Here is a 20,955-nt window from a genome sequence, read left to right on the forward strand (position 1 = left end):
GAGTGACTGAGAAGTAAGTGAGGGACATGTGAGTGATTTCCTCAATGTCATGAAGCAACATGGGGGCGGCTGCAGCCACGGGTGAAGGAGCGGTGAAGCAAGCTTGATGGCCTACACATTTGATGAGAGGAACTGGTCCCCAGAAAGAGCTCAATAATTCAAAGGGAGGTGGGGGGGAAAAAGAGGGTGGAGGAGAATGAGGTGCCAGAATGGGAGCTGCTGGCTGACAGGTGTTTAGAATATACTGTATTTACAGGGTTGGAGGGTGAGAGGGTGAGTGTTGATCGACCACGGGTTAGAATTCATCAATCAGCACCAGCGCCACTTCTGCTGCACGCGGACGTCAGACGTGCCAGAAAAACACCTTGCAGGTGAGCCAGTGCTGGTGGTCCAGAATATCCTGGCGCGGTTGCAGGGCAGCGAAAATCTGTCGCGCTTTGTTCCCAGGTATACTATTTGTGCAGGACATCACTCTGGAACAATTAATTCCCACTGGCAGCCACGCGGCATGGCCACAATCAGCGCTGCCACCAGCCTGCAGAGCAGACACAAGCAGAGGAATTATACTCTTATGAAAACCACGGGGAGTCCATTCAGAGCCCCAAAGCTCAATGCACAACTCCATTCTGTATTGCAAACACTATGTAATTTGTCTCAGCCGGCACAGTGCTCTGAATGAAAGTGAAGAAAATGTGCTGCAGATATAGCACTTCCATTTGCCTTGTGAAAGGTAAAAAACACCCAGGACTAGCATAGCATGTAATGAGGGTGACACCGTAAGAAAAAAAGGAATGAAGGGACATTAATTCAGAGATTTTGCTCTTAGCTAAATTAATGTTGAGCAGGATGAGAATTAAAAAAGAGGTCACGGTGGGTGAAGCTGTGACAAGAGGGCACAGATTACAATTCTTCATAATGCAGTAGCTTTAACATTTATTTCGAGGGAGCCAAATTCTATTCTCACCATGTTGAAAAGTTTAAGAAATCGTGAATTGTTGCCAAGTTGGATGATAATAGCCAAGCTAATTAGAAGCTGACTTCAATTAAGCTTTTCAGCAACAAGATAATCTCCGCCATTTCTCCAACCTCTAATTCGAGCGCAGATATTCATTTATGTGAAGAATGGTATTCATTTTCCCACACGCATAAATATTCATCTCAGACTCGCTGAAATAGTGTTTTTTCAGCTTGATAGGTTTCCTGACATTAAAGCTGGTGCGTGATGGGGCTGCAGTGCATCCTGCTGGCTGAGCACAAGCACAACAAGCCTCTCACCCTCCCCTACTGTTTGTGGCCACTTGACCAACTTCCTGCTTTATCTACAGTTTGTCATTTACTGCAGGAGCTCTCTGCAAACTCAGCCCTGACTGAAGCTAAACTGGAATTCACTCATTTTGAGCAGGACGGATAAAACTCTGAAGCTCTATTACTTTTTTTTCCTCCAGCTCAGAGACTGAATTGGATCTTTGACTTGTAGAATTGACAGCCTTTGAATTATTTCGGAGTTGGCAAACATGTCGGTTGTGATCACATGACTAACCCACCACTGCACTGTGCTCAGAGAAAACTCACTGATGAGACTTAGAACTGTGCTATTGTTGTTCTCGAGGCAACTCCTAAAGCAATTGCTTTTGACAAGCGTTGACGTCCAAATGAATTATTCTCTAATAATCCTACACGGACAAGTGCTTGTGCATCCAGCGCTTGAATAGCAGTTGGAAAAAATAGAGTGACAAATGTGCAAAGCATAAGAACATCGACAAATCTTTATGTCTCAGATGTGAGCTCAAAGGAATTTCAAAATGCCAAGGCAAACAGATGCACATACGCAGCTTCCAAACTGAGGTATGGGGTTTGGGAGTGCAAATCATATGCCTACAGTAGTGTCTGCTCACAGGAATTGTCACTCCTTTGCTGTACAGTGTAATGTTAAGTAATGTTTAATGTCAGAATAGAAGAAAATATACAAAGGAGAAAGATTACACATCCTGAAAAGTTTTTGTTGTTTTGCAATAATTAAAACACAGACAATGCTGGTTATAAGTCTCTAGCATTGAGTTCTGTTAGATTCCACATTTTAGCACTATTTTAACTTTCCTACTCAACAGTATTTCCAAAGTACTTCAATTTTTACAGAGTAAGCTGAATTTTTTTTGCCTAAGCACTCCAGTGGAAACACTTTTGCACTCAGGACTCCTAGAAGACCTATGGGTGCAACTCTGTGATATTTACACGTGCATGCATGGACACAAATAATGGTACGAACTCTACACTACACTACTGAGGATACTGCAATGCAATTATCCTAATGTTATCATGTATAAGGGTTTGATCATTTATCCCTTGAGCAGCCCCGCAGCCTCTTGTTTATTCACGCTTTTCAAAAAGCGAAAAACACATTTACATTTATGCTGTAAACGCTCACAATCAAACGAAGGCATAATCAAGTTCGAATGCGTTTCATGCAATATGAAGTACATCCGTCTGTGATTATTAACTTAGAGATGTTGAATGGGTCTGGAGGGGCTCGCTTCAAGACAAATGGGCTATCTCGAGCTTGTTGCTGACAGTAGCGAATGCTTAAATCCACATTAGCCACAGACATCAGCGCTCTGTAGTGTGCAACTGCTGAGCTGTTAGCGGTTCAGTCTGGTTTTAAACACACTACTTATTCGCAAGGATCCCTGATATCATGACCATAATAATGTAATCACCACATTAATGTAATTCATTTGTGGTAATTTACTTCATACTTTGGACTGAATCTCACAACTCCAACAATAATATCTTAAAAAGCACTGTCCTCTACTGAGAAGCACTATTTCACTAACACATTACTGTGTTCAGTTGGCTCACTAAGAACATAAATATCCTCATTATTAACCATTAAAAAGTTAATCTGGCTAATAGCCTCAAAGATGTTAGTAAACAGTGTTTTATTAGATATATAAAAATAAACCATAAATAATAAATAAACTATGCAATACACATGTGGATGTGACAGCTTTAATGTTGGTGTTATAATGTCTAGAATGTGCCCATTAACATGATTACTGATATACCCAAACATGATGCACTAGTCTAAACTAGTGTACTCTTACCTAAAATCTGCAAAGTGCATTGAGACTTACTGATATACATTGACTTTTTTATGAATAGCATACATCAACAGATCCTGTGGGTAAGAAGGTAAAGACTTTGTTTAGACAGTTTCTGGTCAGGAATGCTTTTTAAAATGTGTGTGCTTCGAGCTGTGATGAATGATGAGAGAGCAGTGCTGGCTATGTATTCCTGCATGTCCCCATCCAGGTCCAAGCATACAAGGTGTTTGACCAGAGCCTGAGGCAAGGAGAGGTAGTCCATGTGGATAACACAGTTTTCTCGTGGAGGCCTGAGCACCTTGGGGACACAGTGTAACCTCAGAGGCCTGTGCAGCCTCTCTGTGATATTCAAAAGTCTTTGTGGTTGGAGTTCACAAAGGCCAAGTATAGATTTTTTTGCAACCAGGCACTGCCACTCTGTATTCACAAACCTGGGGAACTCTGTAGGTGTGAATATGGATCCACATTCTTACAGTGCACTACTTTTTCTTGCCTTTTACTCTCCATCTGCAAGTGATCCAGCAGACTTTTCAATTTTTTTGTGAGTGACAAAAGACAAGTCTCTCCTCGGCTGCCCTGATAATGACAGCGTGGGACGGGATAATATCTGCGTCGTGTCTCTAATAAGAGGTCGGACTGAACTTATTATGCAGACCAGATTGCATTGGAAGATGATTCAAAAATTCATCCACATCCATTTCCAAGAGGGTGGCCGTGAGCCTCGGAGCAAATTAGACGGGTCCAGTTCAATCCCTCTGTGGGGAATTAAAAGGGCATCTGCCACTCTGTACAACTCTCTCTATTAGCAGTAAAATGGCAGTCTTTCATGTAGAATCTTGACATGCGGGAGTTATGTCAAAAAGACTGTTGAAAAGGTCAGAGATCTATTTTTCAGATGCTAGTGGTTGTTGGGGACTCATAACTAAGTAGTTCTGTAAAAATACAATAAGTTAATGTTAGTAAAAACTGTACTTGAATCGTTGGTCAGTGAAGCCTTACAAGACTTAAACCAGAATAAAGAACAAAAGTCTGAATATTCAACAAAATCAATAATAAATAAATAAGGGGTATGGACACAGCGGCCGGTGCAACAAGCATTAATAAAGCTACATAAATTGAATGACCTTGTTAGAGAATTAACAGAAAAATAAAGCATTATAGACATGGCATGTCAATAAAAACTCCACAGCAGCTCCAAATTTCATCACGTAGCCTCTTGTGCACACACAACCACATTACCTATGTCGCTATGCAATTCAGTGGTTGTTGGCGTTCTCTTATAAAGAGTGACTAATCTATCAGTAGGATTGTTGTACTCATCCGTCTGAGCGGCACTCTGTCAGCCATGTGCACCGCAAACTCCTCCACAGTCTGCTCTATAGGTTCAACCTCTTTGCTTGTTTGTTTTCAGTGCAAAATATAACCAGCCCACTCAGCCTCTCAGGTCCCAACACACTCCTCACATTTAAAACTGAATGAGCAGCTGTGACAGAGTTTATTGTCAGAATCATACACACTTAAAAGAGCTTACAAGTGAATGTGTAAGTCACTGCTGCGGCATCTATCATGAGGATTTTAGCTCCGTCCAGGATGCAACTGTTGGTCATGTGACATTGTTGAGGGTGTGTTTGATTTGGGTTACTTAGTGGGACTCCCGGGTAGCCTATTAAATAAGCAGATGTGACCAGACTAGCACATAAGGTATTGTACTTCACAAAACGTCCAATGCCACACCCTTTTTTTATTGGATACAAAACCAATCCTTCAGATATGCAATTTGTATGTTGGGATTAGAATTTTTAAAAGTTTATATGCATTTATTTCTTGTTAAACATGTTTTTTTTATAGTATATGTGCAGTGCAGAGCGGCAGCAGTCAGCAAACCAGTCGTGTACACTCAGTGCGTACCATCCAATAATCCAGTCCAATAAAACTAGAACAGTTTAAAATATTCAGTTTTGGACCTGGGAGGTTAGAGAGGGTATTGCAATGCAAGTATTTCTCTGTTAACATAAAACATGGTTTGATCATTTACCCTGGAGCGGCCCTCTGGCTTTGGTACTCTACATGTAAACCAGCCTCATGTTGAAAATGCTAAAGTCAGCATCTTTCAGAGTTTTCTTTAAACTTGCTGAGTTAGTGGCTCCACCTTAATTTTCAACCCAATAACACAAAGGTAAATTGTTGTTCCACATGGCACTAGATAAGACTGATTCTCTACACTGAATGTTATCTTGCACCTATTATGGGCCTAATCTGCAACGCCAAGAAGACTTTTCACAAATTATTTTTTATTTTTTTAGGTAAACAAACCTAAAAAACTGCCCTCAATGCAATGGAATCACTATTGTATCTACACCTATAGATTGTGAGAATTAAATCAAACAGTTGAGATAATTGCATCTACTGGAAATTCACAGTGTAATTCACAGGAGGATCTCATTGGCTGATGATGTAATACCCACTTTACTCCACTGGACTGTGCTATTTCACTTTGACAGAACCTTCACAGTGAGCAGCAACACCCTGTTTTGTTTTGGCACTAGCTAGAGCTTTGCAAGCCTTACCATAACATAGTGAAGCCTTTAAGTCCATTTTTTTTTTTAAGAGAGTAACAGGAGTGGAGCTTGATATCAGCCCCAAATGGATTGAAAATCTTTATATAATTTGCAAAAGCCACTCCACCAATAAACCTGATGGTTTAATGTAGCCTCACTTTGTAAAAGTTTGTTTTCATAATTGATCATTTGTTTTATGACTTGTTTAATTAGTCAGTGTTTAATCAATTAGTCAAAGTCTTCAATTTAACAGCCCATGCCAATATATACCTGTAACTATATGGTCATAAAATGTCAGTCAGTCAGTAAGCTTCTTGGTCTGTTTCTGCTGTGTTACACTTGAGCTTTTTTTTTCACACCAGCCATCACATGGAAAAAAGAAAGAGGGTATAATGCAAATTAATTATTTTCAAACTTTCAAAGCCACCATCGTCCTCCACCCTTAATGTTATATCCTCTTTTTACCCCAATGTTTTTTGTTTTAGGTGACACAGCACTTCCTTAATTAAGATTTTGGCAACTGGGATGACAAGTCGAGGGATAAATGATCAAGTTGCACAACTCCAACAACGAAACAGAACATTCACTCTGGTGTATTGTTTTGGTCACCACTTCCTCATCTGTAATCTGTGAACTTTGCTCTTATAGGCCCAGCTTGAAGGTGTGAAAGAGTGAAAAGCCTGTGACCTATTTTTTCACAGCTATATAAAGGAAATGTCATTGTGCAAGTACTGTGGCATTTAGTACAGCCTCTGCATTATAAAGCATGTTTAGGGTTATTGGTACGTTCTTTCAACATTCATTATTCAGCCACATGGAAACATTCCAGATGCTTGTAACTTACACAACACAGTAAATTCAATAAAACTTAATGTCATTTTAACAAAAATAACAATAAAACTTAATGTCATTTTAACAAAAATAACAATAAAATTATGTGTTTTAAAAAGACACTTAAAAGAATAAAAGGAGCCCTACTCTGGGATTTTAAGGAGCTGACTCCATACGAGCCATGAAAGTGATCATAACTATCATCGTCCAAAAGTACTATTATATGTTGAGTTGCTAAAACTGGGGTTAAAAGTTTAACTATTTAATTTAGCCTTCATTCTTTGGGCCCCTTTTAAAAAAGAGGAAGCAGATGGGGGAAAAAAGGGAAATGGAATTTGGACAGTAAAACTCGCTTTTATGGGTTTATCGACTTCTTAGTTTCCAAAAGTTACACAGGCACAAGAAGGAAAGAGGAAAGTTTGACATTCTTTTGTTATTCCACTATTTATTCTGTGTTTCTCTCTCTACTTCCAAATCCAAACAAGAACTTAACGATGTAGTTCCCTTATGTGGTTCATAAATTAATAGGCCAACTTTTTTCTTAACCACCAGCCACGTATGTATAGTAAATATTTCACACATGGTTTGGTTTTGCAAAACTATCCACTGTGTGCCATGTGTCACAGTTCTTCCTCCATACTGTCAGTAGTTCCATACTCTCTGTCACTCTGTCTGGGGGGAAAAAAGGGAAATGGAATTTGGACAGTAAAACTCGCTTTTATGGGTTTATCGACTTCTTAGTTTCCAAAAGTTACACAGGCACAAGAAGGAAAGAGGAAAGTTTGACATTCTTTTGTTATTCCACTATTTATTCTGTGTTTCTCTCTCTACTTCCAAATCCAAACAAGAACTTAACGATGTAGTTCCCTTATGTGGTTCATAAATTAATAGGCCAACTTTTTTCTTAACCACCAGCCACGTATGTATAGTAAATATTTCACACATGGTTTGGTTTTGCAAAACTATCCACTGTGTGCCATGTGTCACAGTTCTTCCTCCATACTGTCAGTAGTTCCATACTCGCTGTCACTCTGTCTCACTCACCTAATTGGCTCACTCTGTTCACCTGCCTGTCACTCTCTCTCAGTTCACTCCGGCCACTCCCAGTTCCACTTCCAGCTCACAGCCCAGCCCTCTCTCTCTCACCACACTCTCCCTCACTCATCTAATCAGCCTCATGCAGTGCACCTGTCTGCCACACCCACCTCATCAGCACAATCCCTCTCACCTGCTCACTCTGCTGCACCTACACCCTGCAGTATAAATGCCCCACTCATTCACACACTCGCTGCCAGATCGTTCGTTGTTTTCATGCTACACTTTCCAGCAATTTCCCCTGGACTGATTTCCCGTTACCGACCCTGCCTGTCTGGACTTCCCTGCCTTGCCTGTGCCCCGGTCAACGTCTCAGCCTTCTGTCCCAGACCACGGTATTCCTACCTTGCCTCTGCCCCGGTTAACCGTCTCAGCCTTCTGTCCCAGACCACGGTATTCCTACCTTGCCTCTGCCCCGGTTAACCATCTCAGCCTTCTGTCCCAGACCACGAGATTAGCCTGCGCTTCCTCTGGTTTCTGTCTGCCTGATCCCTTGCCTGTTTCCCACTGTGAGTCATATCCTGCCTGTCTGTCTGCTGTGTTCTCAGCTTCAAATAAAGCTCCAGAACTTTATCTGTCTCCTCGTCGTACTGCTCTTGGGTCCACACACCAACCGTGACACCATGCGGTCATTTCCAACAGATTGGCACAGGCTTTTCAAAGTGTATTTCAATTATAAAATTATTATTATTACGAGTCACTTTTACTGACAAGGTAAATTTGCATGTGGAAGGAATTTAATGTTATTCCACACTTCCACAGCCACAAGGATTACATCATATCAGTGTAGTAGCTTTGGATACTGAAACCTTTTCTTTTGAAAATGCACTTATTCATAACGTTTTTGACCAGACTACTCAGTCTCCACTCTGACCTTTTTGGTCAGGGTTTGTCAGGAAGTTGTTGAGACAGCTGGACTACATTGAGGTCCCTCCTCATTGTTTGACAGTTCAGAATGGAAAAAAAAAAAGGAAAACAAACAGAGCCAACACAAAACATCCAAAAACTGTATATGCACACTATCTTGGTACGGACAGGAAGAAGGTCGTGATATAACAGGATAAGCCCTGGATGCTTGCCACGATCATATTGGCTGGAAATCGCTCTTTGAAAACAAGGAGCTGGGATTAAACTGTAGCAAGACATCATGGTTCAATCTGCCAACTCAAGTGGAACCGATCCATCATTTGAATACAGAGCATGTACAGAGGTGATGTCGGGCTCTGACCTCCTTGCAAGGTCTCATCATGCTCAGCGCCGCTTGGTTTGGGGAGTGATCACAACATCCTCCCCCGAAATTCATTACACAGAGCCTGAGAAAGAGTATACTGTAGATTGTATGTTTGGGCATCAGTTATTGCTCAGTTCAAACAGGCCCCCTCATTGTAAAGAATGCATTCATATGTGGCACTGACGAGAGTAAATCTCTTCTAATTGCACTGTAAATAAACTGCATTTTCTTGCCTTTTATACGGCTTGCATACTTGATTGTAAACTGTGTACTTGATTATGATAAAGTGTGTGTGTGTGACACTCCTGGATCATTTATTACCATTCCGATCAGCGCTGCACAGCGTGTGCTGTAGGCTCGCACTGTCACCAAAGAAAACACAACTCACATAGCACATGATGTACCATTTAAAAAAGAAAGAAGAAAAAAAAAAAAAAAAAAAAAAAAGTCCCCATGTGGTGAGTCAACTCGAGTTATACTATTCGTTAGTTGTGCAGTAGATTAATATTGTCTTTATTTGAGTCGTGCTCTTTGTCCTATTAATTTAGAGTTACAGTGTATTTCATGTTATCCTTTAAAAATCTGCTTTTTAATTGTTTTGGTTACTTGTAAGTGTTTTATTTTGTATTTACTCCTAGTAAAAGACTCATCCACCAGTACCCAACCATAGAGCTCCAATGCACACAGAGGCCGACAAAAAGCTGAATTACTTCATCAAAGTGTATCACATATTGTGGGCTATAACCACATGGTCACCTATGTTGTTTTATGTGCCGAATGTGAGCTTAATTAGATACTAGATTTACTGCTGTTTAATAGATCATTCATACAGATGAAGTGGAGTGGGCACCAGAAATGTGTCACCAGTGGACCAGATTTTTGTAAAAATAGATTCAGTTTAAGAACACATACACTATCGGCCTATTTAAAGGCAGGGGGAGTTTTTCTAGGTCATGCTAATGTCAGAACATTTCAAGGTCCAACTGCAAGTATGCTCTGTTACACAGCTGTACACCGCCAGTCCCCAAAGACCTGCTGTCTGTCACCTCCATTTTTCCAGGCCCACAAAGCCCACCTCATTGTTTAGGAGTGTGAAATAAAGCAATAATCACCCTGCCTGTCAGTGAGTCTCGGGACAGTGTGTTCAGACCTGAAAATGACCTCGCCGCTGTGAGCTGGAAACAAGAAAAGTTGCTGAAAATTCAACAATTTGTCCCATTAGGGTGCTTTTATGAACGCTAAAATCATTTCCTCTGTTTTGTTTTTTTTTGTTCATACTCAAGCTAGTCCAGCTCAGACAAGTCTGCATAAGTTAAGTTGTGTGCAACAGGGTTGGCACCTTGTGACACAGACGTATGAACATCAAAGAATGCGATGAACGAAAGAACATTATGTCCCTTCTTGCAGGTTTCTCAGAGTTGTATTTCCTCTTACTGACAATACTTTCTTTCGACCGACACCTTCTGAAACTTATGATAAAGATCCTGTTTTTTTTAAAGCAGTTTGATTTATTTTATGTTGTACTTCAGTTAATATTTAACTATGACCTAAATTTGCTGCTTCTTCCCTTTTATTGAAAATAAGTGCAGTATGTCTGCCCTCAGGGAGTGGGGGAATTACATATAAATATATAAATTCACTGTTCTTTGTTCACTTATTTTCCAAATGAAGCTCAACATTGTTACCATTGTTACATTGTCTCAAACAGACGCACTCAGAGGCTAAAGCTATATATATGTCATCGCCATAGTTCGCAGGCTGTGTGCTTAAACTCATGGGAGTTTATACCCACCAGCAGGACAATGACCACTCTCATAAACTCCTCTTGACCCCCTGTCTCTCCCCCAACCACAGCATCCAACAGAGGGGAGACAGAGAGACAGAGAGAAAGAGAGAAATTACCTTTGCAAAAACACTGTTAAGTAACTCATCGCTGTCATGGAAGAAGAGTAGAGACTGACATTTCTATTTCCTCACTATCACCCCACCCTAACAAGAGTAGGAGTTACTTTTCAGGAACTTCTGACTAAACTCAACTACCAATCTCTATGTCAGAGAGAGAGAGAGAGAGAGAGAGAGAGAGAGAGAGAGAATCCCCTCCCCTAAACTAGTCATCTCAGCATGTCACCTCATTACTGAGAACAGATGACGATTCAAAGTGGAGAAAGAGACAGGAGAGGTCATTGTTTGAGATGGGAGACTACTGATTCCAGTGTTTTTATAATATTTATATGGTGGTATCAGCACATACTTTCCCTAAGTCCGTTAACTTGACTGGTGGATGCTTTTTTCCCCCCTTTACATTTTGTAAGTTACAGAAACAAGTGGGGTGTTGAGAGTTCCCAGTTTTGGTTGTTTTTACTTTCCTTCTACATATCTGGACAGTGTTTTCCTCTTCACCATGGCGGGCAGGTGGAACCTCGTGATACTGGGTGAGTCACATTTGTCAACCATTTGCACAGTAGTTGTGATGGAAAATCATCTGTTGAGGAAGTTTGAAAATGTTCTGGGGTCTAAAGCAGGAAACTAACTGTTTGCAGATGCCTGTAAACCTTTAAGAATAGGTTTATCTGTATATCTGTGTATGCTTCCTGTTCAAATGAAATAGAAGAACTGATGTCGTATGAGACTTTTTAACACACTGTAAACACTAATTACACGTATAGATTTCAAAAGGCTGAGTTGATCAAGTAAATGATTGTATGATATTAGTCAAGTCAAAAATAATCACATGATCCCAAAAAAAATATCAATTTTATACAGTAATGTCTATTTCTAAATTCCATGTGTTTTTACTTTGTTTAACAACTTTCCGCTGGGATAAAATCTGCCGGCAAGTCTCCCTGGCAGAAATTATAATAGTGAGAAACTGCCACAGTTCTTCATTAAATGTGAGCCTCTCTGCAGCAGTCAGAGCCTGAAGCCTGAGTGTGGGAAAGAGCCTGAATGAATTAGGAGAAGTGATGCTGAACACAGCAGCTTTTCTTCAAACAACTCTCTATCTGGGTCCCACTGCACAGAGGACCTCTGTTCTTTTGCTTTTATAGTGATATTTATACACTATGAGCTCATCGCACAGCGCCTACGTTATTTGTCACCTTACAGTGCCGACAGTCACACAGGAAAAAACTTGTTGCGTTGCCATGAGACAACAAAACATTGAGAGATTGCAACTTGTGCAAACCATTGAAACACATCACTGTATCTTTCCAACACCTTTCTGTGAACCATTTTCTTTAAGATGTAAAAACAAATAGTGAAAATGTCCACAGAGAGTTTTTTCAAGTACAAAAAAACATATGTTTCAGTAATCTTCAATAAATAATACACAAAGATACCTATGGGAATGTGCCTCTTTGTGATTTGAATGAACTGACCCTTTAATTAACAACTAATAACTGTTTATTTTGATAATTATACTGAATTAATTGTTTAAACTGATAATGGGGAAAAAAATAACTGGACTCTTTCTTCCTGTTTCCATATGCTGAGTGTACATTAAACCCATCTGGCATCATTTAGGCAACCGCAGAAGACTGACTGTGCACTCGTACAGTCTGAGGATGTAATGCTTTTTTTGTGCTGGTTCCACGCCAGCTGATGTTTCCTCGTACATAGGAAGCAGAGTTCTGCAGACACCCGTGTCGAAATGTGGTGCAGATGCTATTAGAACAATCTGAGGAAATGAGGGTCGAAAATGAGGGCATTTACCTTTTCTGCAGAGCATTTTTTTAAAACTCAGAACGTTTCTGATGTTAATTTATGTGTTCAAACTGGACCTTAATGCTGCTGTAGCTACACAGAAACATCTTTGAATTATTTCTTAAAAAGTGGTTAGTGTAGATTAAGCATGGGTGTCATGCAGATGTTGCATTAATGTTGAATACTTTTTGAACTTGTAGAATGACAGTGGCCTGCTTGCTTTTCAGCTCTGTACCTCTCCCTCGTCATGGTCCTGTCACTCTGCCCTAATGGACGTAAATCTGTGAAGCAAGTTTGCGTTGGTATGAAAAACAAACTTGTTTTAACACATAACCCATCATAGAAAAACAGCCATGTTGTGGCATGTGTGTGTTTTTCTCATCTTTGCATTTAGAAGTTAATAACTGAAAATATATGAAATGGTTTGCTAAATGATCCATGGGAAATCAAATAACGCTCACAAATTGCATTTGAAATGTATTATTACTTTACCTAATTCCATTTTTCTCACATTCATGCTTCCTTAATTAAGATTTTGATGAATGTGAAGTTGATGAGTCTGATGAAATCGGGCCATGTGGAGAGGACGCGCTCTGTCTCAACACGATTGGCAGCTTCTACTGCCAGTGTGCTAATGGTTACAAATCATCGACAGGGGCTTTGAATTTTTCAGCTGACACATCGACAGAATGTCAAGGTAAGTCATTTTGTACATTGAATCAATGCAAGCAGAGAAAAGTTTGACTGCTGCAGTTGTCATCTAAGTATTAAAAAGTCCTGTCCTGATCTTTTGCTTTAAGACATCAATGAGTGCTTGGAAGACAAAGACATCTGTGGACTTAATGCCAGATGTTTTAACTCAATCCCAAATTATTCCTGCATTTGTGACGATGGATTCATGTCCACTACTGGAATGGAAAGCTTTCGCCACGGTGACAACGTAACATGCAGAGGTGAGATTCTTATCAGTAACCTATGAGATAATTCTGTGGTATGCTATTTGAATGATAATGTATTTGTATAATTGTTCTCTTTTTATGTGGCTGCAGTGACATGAGGGTTTCTATGTGTTTAAGATGAAAATATTTGGTGGTTCAATGGTGGTTTCCTTACTCAGTTATTCTAAGATGTCCTCTTCCTGCTCACGTAGATTTTGATGAATGTCAAGAAAGTGTTTGTGGAGAAAATGCAGAATGCGTCAACACACCAGGCAGTTATCACTGTGTCTGTAACGCCGGCTTTGGACTGAAATCTGGCAGATCTAATTTCACCGGCAGTCAGGAGCAATGTGAAGGTGAGGGCTATGACGTGATACTGCAAAATACAATAACGAGTCTCACATTGTTTTAAAAAAACAAATAGAGAAGTTAATTTGATCTAGATGTAACTCTACTTGTTTTACATTAAATTATGTTTGCACAGTTGTCTTTCAAGAACAGTGACCCACAAAAGACAAACAGAACTGACTTCTAAGTTGATTTAATGATTAGCTGTTCTATGTTTTGGTTCTGTCTGGGCTGCTTTATGTTTTCTAGGCATTATCTTTGAACCTATCAAGCACTATTTTGGATATGAACTTTCAGGTGGACCAGGGTATTTGTTATTCCATTAGCAGGGGCTGAAACACACTTTTTCCTCTCCCTGATTTGTTTCCATTTTAGACATATGTATGATTGATAAGGCAATCTGCGGAAATGGAACCTGCCACCGTGGAGCCAGCGGCCATTACTGTGCATGCCACGCAGGGTTCACTAACTATGGCAACAAAGGGTCTAGCTGCTCTGGTAGGAACACTGCAACACTACATTTTTTTTCCCAACATCCATCACTGAACCGGTGTTTGCTCTGTAAATATATAAACAAAACGATTTCATGAGCGTAGGTGTCCTCATAATATGAATGTCACGTTCATCAGCGAGCACATTTAACAAAACAACACTTCCTGTTTCCTCAGCGTTAAACTGTGATGTATTCAGAGTCATGAACAATCCGCAAGAGGTAACACCACACCGGCAACAAATCACAGCTATTTAAAAATGTCCTCTGCCTCATACTTTTGTTTCATTCTCCCCAAATTGCTTTCCTAGAAATTTCCAGTCGCACATGATCTCATGATGCAGTTGGAAGAAAGCTGTCTGAACCTTACAGAAAGTGAGAATCCAACAGAGCTGGATGGAGAGGACATACTGAAGGTATTGCTGTACATAAATTAATTGAAATGGAGTTTGATTATGCAGAAAAAGCCTTCAGTTCATCAGAAATAGGAAGTGTTGCCCTATTCCATCTTTTTACATGGAGTTCAGATGTCTGTGCACAGCTCTGCAGACTGTTTATGTTGACCTGAGGAGGTATGCAGCCTGAATGTCTGCCTCTCACTGACTCTGTCTCCTGTTTTCCCTATTCTGCTCCCTCTCCCCCCTCCTCTCCTGCGGCTGTAGAAACTGTTGTCTGTGATCGACAAGCTCTTGTCCAGTGGAGCCTTCAATGATAACAGGAAAGTCTCCACCTTTCTGAACTTGGTGGAGAACGCTCTGAGGCTCATAGGAGCTTTCATTAAGCCCCCTGGGACAACAAGATCCTCCACTCACACAGGTACAAAGGCAATCTGTTCACGTTGAGATGTCCTCTGATGGAATGATTGTTGCAAAAGCTGGTAGATTGATCTGCTTCTGAAGTCATGTACAGTATATTGATAAACACGTGTCTACCTTGGTCCAGAGCTGGAGCTGCTGGTAGAGAAAGGGGCCAAATTACCAACGGGAGCTGTGACTTTATCGTCTAAGCAAGCTCAGGTGGACATCCAGTTGGAGACCGCTGCTGGAGATCTTTCATATTACCCTGGTAATGATCACGCCTATGAGTAACACATTGGTGACAACGTTCATTAGGATGTAGGTGAATGTGATGAATGTCCACTTAATCCAGTGTTATCCTGCTGTGATTATTAAAGGCTTTACAACAGTGTCCCTGCTGAGCTATGCAAACCTGGAGGACTCTGCAGACGGCTTCTTTGGTGGGATGAAACCACAAGTGAACCAACGCTTTGAGCTCAACTCTAAAGTCGTGACGGTCTCCGTCAGTAACAGAAACACAAGCCACCTCAAAGAGCCAGTCAAACTGACTTTCAGACACCTCCAACAGGTAGCTTCTAGTTTGCCATTAAGGATAATAATCTGTCTCTGTGGAAAAATATTACTCGTGTAATGGTAATTTTTTTCTTTTTTTTTTCACAGACAAATGAATCCAATCACACCTGTGTGTTCTGGGATGCCTCGCAGGAAGGGGGGTCATGGTCTGCTCGTGGCTGCAAAGTGGTGGAGTCCAAGCCTGAACACACTGTGTGTTCCTGCAACCATCTGAGCAGCTTTGCTGTGCTCATGGCGCTCTACGAGATAGAGGTTAAAACATGATGATACACAGCAAATCATGACGCTTATAAGTCAGAGTCTCTAGATGAAACTACAGCCTGTTTCTGTCTACTGTTATGTAAACCCATCTCTCTGTCTCTCTCAAAAGGACAAGTTTGAATTGCAGCTGATCACCTGGGTTGGTCTGTCCCTTTCACTAATTTGCCTGTTCATCTGCATCCTGACCTTCTCGTTGATCCGATCCATCAAAAGCCCGAGAACCACCATCCACCTGCACCTCTGCATCAGTCTCTTCATAGCCACCGTTATCTTCCTCGCAGGCATCTCTCGTACGGAGAGCCGGGTAAATACTTCTGTAACAGCTTGCACAGTCAAAATACAGTCAAATACAGCAGAGGGATGGTTTCTAAGAAAGAGCAGAGCTACTGAATGATTTATGTGGTTCCTGAAGATTTATAAACAACTATTCAGCACATAGTTCCTCCCTATTTCCTTCTCCCCATGTCGCAGCATCCTTTGTCCCCTTTTTCACTGTTGTCATCGTGATCCTCATCTCTCTCCCTACTGCATCAGGTTGGCTGTGCAGTGATAGCAGGGCTGCTGCATTTCTTCTTCCTGGCAGCATTTTGCTGGATGTGTCTGGAGGGCATACAACTCTTCAGGATGGTAGTCCTGGTCTTCAACACCAACTTCAAAACCCTCTACATGATGGCAGGCGGCTACGGAGTCCCAGCTGTTATTGTCGCTATCTCTGCCTTAGCTAACGCCAAGGGATACGGCACCAAGAGACAGTAAGTTCCCCCCACTGATGTTGATCTTGTTTTTATCTTTAATTTATTCCTGATTCCCAGGTTATGTTGACATATAGTCTGCTCAATAAACTCTCAATGTGAATTGCAGTTGTTGGTTAAACCTGGACTCCATTTGGAGTTTCTTTGGCCCTGCCTGCGTCATTATCATTGTGAGTAAGAAATTATTGATTTGAAAATAATCCCCAAAACTGACTACAGTTCTTTGAAAATAAAAAAACAACTCATCCTATGTTGCCTTTCAGGTAAACGTTTTCTTCTTTCTCATCACTGTGTGGAAGTTGGCACAGAAGTTCTCAAGTTTAAACCCTGAACTTGACAATCTGCAGAAAATAAAGTGAGTCAGCACAAACTGCATACAATACACTGTATATGTGTAAATATGAAAGCATTCATTTGACATATGGAACTGCACATTTTCTATATTTCTGCTTCTCCAACAAAAGATAAATAAATACAAAATAAAAGTTAAAAGTTACTTCCGGTTAAAGTGCTTCAGTTAAGACCTGTGTGTGTCTTTGTTGCCTCCTGCAGGGCGTTCACCATCACTGCAGTGGCTCAGCTGTGTTTGTTGGGCACCATGTGGATCTTTGGATGCTTCCAGTTTGAGGAAGGCACCATAATCATGTCTTACCTGTTCACCATCTTTGGCAGCTTTCAGGGGGTTATGCTCTTTGTCATGCACTGTCTGTTTTCCAAACAGGTTGGTCAAGCTCCTCTCAAAAACAAAAGAACAAGCTCTGCTGCTTTTTTTTCTCTGGTGTCAAAACTCAATTCTTGTTCTTGTACTTAGGTGAGGGAAGAATATGGAAACATCCTGTCCAGATGCTGTGCTCCTCAGAAAAAGAGCTACTCAAACTTCAGTTACTCACAAACCAGCAAAGCTCAAGTAAGCAGTTATTCATATTTGACTGCAGTGTCTCTGATTCAAGTGGAATAACATTGTTAATCTGTTTTATCCAATATTACTCACTCATTTCATGGGAATGCAACATAGCAATGTGATGAATCAGTTGAGATACATTGTGATACCATTTTTTAGCCACCATATATATTTTCATAAAACATCTTATCTAAAGGAAAATAATTGTATTTACTTTTTGCCCGATAACAGATGCCTTAATTATTCACCGACAAAGCAAATCCAACATCAACTATGCATGTTGACAGCATAGTTTAACATTTTATCTGTAATTAGATTGCTTAAGAGAATTCATTGGAAGTTTAATTTGGAAAGCTTCCAAAAGCAAACACATCATTCTGAGGTATATAATAATAGTGATGAGCTACTATAGTGTGTCAGAGTACAGCCTTTCCTGATAATGTAAGAGTACTGAATGTGTCTGTCATGACTGATGGGCTTGTTTCTCTCTCTGTGGTCCTCAGGCATCAAAGAGCACCCAGGACACGGGAGAGTCTCGAATCTGAGCCTCTACAAAGTGACACTGGAGCAAATTCTGATTTATTTGCCGTCTGCCATCTGTTTAAGACAGACGGCAAACTACTGCCATGCAATTTTTGGTGAATGCACCGGTTTGCCTCACTGCAAAATGTTGTAAATAGTATCCTTCTTTTTGTTTTCTTTTTTTTTCATTTTCCTTTTGGGTTAATAAGTTGGTCTTTGTATTTAAAGCTATCTAAAACGTAACAGTTGACTGTTATAATTGAGAAATGAGAAACGAGAAATGCCATTCAACAGTTGTTAAGCTGCACAAAGTGTGCTTTACATTCATCCCCACATTTGTTTTATTTGAGTATTTAAAAAAATGGTTTGGGCCAAAATATCAGAGTGATAGATAATGTTGTGTAATGTTGTGATGTTTATCAGGTTCCTGTAATACGGCTTGTCATGTCATCCAGGTACTTGATTGAACCAGCAAAGACAATCTGAAAGACATTTGTTAGCCAAGCACTTTTTTCTGTAGAACTTGTATTTAAAACGATATTATCTTAATATGACCAACGAAAAAAAGGACAATTATGCCACTGAAATATTTTTTTAAATATAAAGTATATTTGTGTATATATTGCTGGGCAATTTAGTATGAATACAGTAAGTCACTGCATTCCCGCGCCAATCGGCATGCTGTAATATGTTAAATGTATTATATCGAATTATTTTAAAAAACGGAAATTTTGAACTTGAATGTTCTAAAGATAACTTTTGTTATTATTGTCTGTTAGAAAATGAATACTGTTGTAAGCACTGGTTTTAGCTCAATTTTGAGCTTTCTGTTTGATTCTTGGTCAAAATATGTATCTTAGCTTCTGAATTTCCAATTTACATTATTTAAAATTGTGTTGCCTCTCCTGGAAGCTTTAAATTGAATAAATATTTTTATTTTGCTCCACTTACTGGATATCCTCCACTGGCCTTGAATTAATTTATTTAAAATATAGGATAAATTAGTTTTGAGCATCTGAAGGAAAAAAACATATTTTACTGCATCAACAACAAACAGAAAGTCATTGCCAAACATGCAATGATGTTAACTTCATTTCGACCCCATGTCTGTCACTCTCTTGCATTTGCTCACTGTGGGAACGCTTATCTGGCTGTTTGACGCAAAAGCAAAAGATATTTTACTTACAGAGGAAATGGAAGATTATCTCCTTTTCCTTCCTGTTTGTGCGTGATACAGACATGATGGTATCAAAAACAACTCTGTAGTCTGAAAAATGGTACTTGAATCTAAAGGAGTAAACAAGCCTTAAGTAGTCCTGAAAACCCATTGTACTGTATAATATAATATATGTACTATTCCCTCTTTAACATTTGCAAACCTTGATAGAGGCGCTCCTGATGCATCTTCAGTGCATTTGTTTAAGTATACCAGAAGCCCTTGGGGCACCTAATCACCATCATGCCCTCTCAAACTCCTTTCATGTCCGTCTCTGTGCTTACTGTATGTTTATGTCACCAACAGAGGGTGATAAGTACCAGCGGAATAACAAACTCTTTCTGCTTTGAGGGAAATAGAATTATCATTGAGAATTTGAGAAAGTAAATCAGAAAATGTTCGCAATACCTGACTTTTTTTTTTTTTTTTTCACTGTTGAATTATTCAGCTAGCACTGGATCGATACAACAAAAGGAAAGTGATTGCTGAGATCACCTCAGGTACAATTACGATTCAGTAGAGAAGATAAATAGATGGAAGGACCACTTCCAGAGGGGGGGGAAAGAGGATGGAAAATGCAGATCCGGCATGTAAAGATAAAATAGCTTCCAAACCTCTGGAGAGAGAGAGAGAAAGCCGGACCAGGGAGAAAGAGAATCTGTCAGAGAGGCAGGGGGCAAAGAAAGGGAGGAGAACGAGAGGAAATGGTTGTGAACAATAGTGATTAGTACTGAACCTGGCAAGTCAGGCAGCTCTGCAGACAAGAGAGACATACATGTCCTCTCTCATTTACTCTGAGCCGACCCAAATTATCCAGTGTTCATCCGGAGTACTCTGAAGGTAAGTCCAATTTATAATTCATAATCATTTCATGGTCACTTACTTCATAGATATGATCCTAAGCACATTATTATCTGGTAGCAAATGAAATCCCTAGGAAAGCTATAGATTCATCCTTTATTTCATCTATTTAATCCACTTTTCAAGGATTTCAAGAGAGATTTAGACATCTTGAGAGCTATATTTGAGACATGGATGATGCAGAAGGAGCACTACCCCGAGGTCAGCTGGGCATTTCTTTGTTCTGCCTGAGTTGTTGATAAATGTTTTGTTCTGTTTAAAGAACACAGTAAAAGAAGAATTTAACAAGAGCTGCAGTCTGGGTGTTTGGAATAAGATACAGCATCCAGTATCTGTCTGAAGAATTTGCATGGTAAACTATATCACGGTTGACAAGACAAATTTCTTTTGTTATAACATCCTCCCAATCCTCAATATGACCCCTGGATTCCTTTGAATCAAGTTCTTCTGTCATTTCCTCACACTCTCCGGGGTAAACACTTCTCTCAGTAGGTTAACGGGCAACTGATGAAGTAAGAGAGAGGTACCAGAAAAAGAGATGCAAAAACAAAATAATTTGTCCTTTTTTCTTTTTTTTAAGAAAGATGATAAAATAAATTGACAGCTTGATCAGCTGTGAGTTACTGATGTAGACTGGTGCTAACAAAGCAGACATGTTTCGACATTCAAAGGATTCTGTTGCTGTCTTACCAGAAAATGGAAACGAGCCAGATACATTTTAGCTGCAGTTTTGTCTTCCTTCTTGTTTTCTTATTTAAAAAAAAACATGCCTCCTCCT

The 20,955-nt window shown here is 40.0% G+C and overlaps 1 protein-coding gene across 1 annotated transcript; it reads left to right on the forward strand.

Annotated features, from left to right (window-relative positions):
* Nucleotides 1-10,974: 10,974 nt before the first annotated feature.
* LOC129098861 (adhesion G protein-coupled receptor E2) lies at nt 10,975-19,050 on the forward strand. The gene is made up of 19 exons (XM_054607982.1): nt 10,975-11,248; nt 12,746-12,820; nt 13,051-13,215; nt 13,319-13,471; nt 13,669-13,812; nt 14,180-14,302; nt 14,473-14,516; nt 14,606-14,710; nt 14,957-15,110; nt 15,237-15,359; nt 15,469-15,659; nt 15,752-15,916; nt 16,035-16,229; nt 16,460-16,677; nt 16,787-16,847; nt 16,941-17,032; nt 17,230-17,398; nt 17,489-17,584; nt 18,082-19,050. Exons 1-19 carry the CDS (start codon nt 11,218-11,220, stop codon nt 18,121-18,123), a joined length of 2,346 nt encoding a protein of 781 aa, XP_054463957.1. The 5' UTR covers nt 10,975-11,217; the 3' UTR covers nt 18,124-19,050.
* The last annotated feature ends 1,905 nt before the right edge of the window (nt 19,051-20,955 follow it).

Source organism: Anoplopoma fimbria, chromosome 11 (assembly GCF_027596085.1).
Source record: "Anoplopoma fimbria isolate UVic2021 breed Golden Eagle Sablefish chromosome 11, Afim_UVic_2022, whole genome shotgun sequence".
NCBI classification, from domain to species: domain Eukaryota; kingdom Metazoa; phylum Chordata; class Actinopteri; order Perciformes; family Anoplopomatidae; genus Anoplopoma; species Anoplopoma fimbria.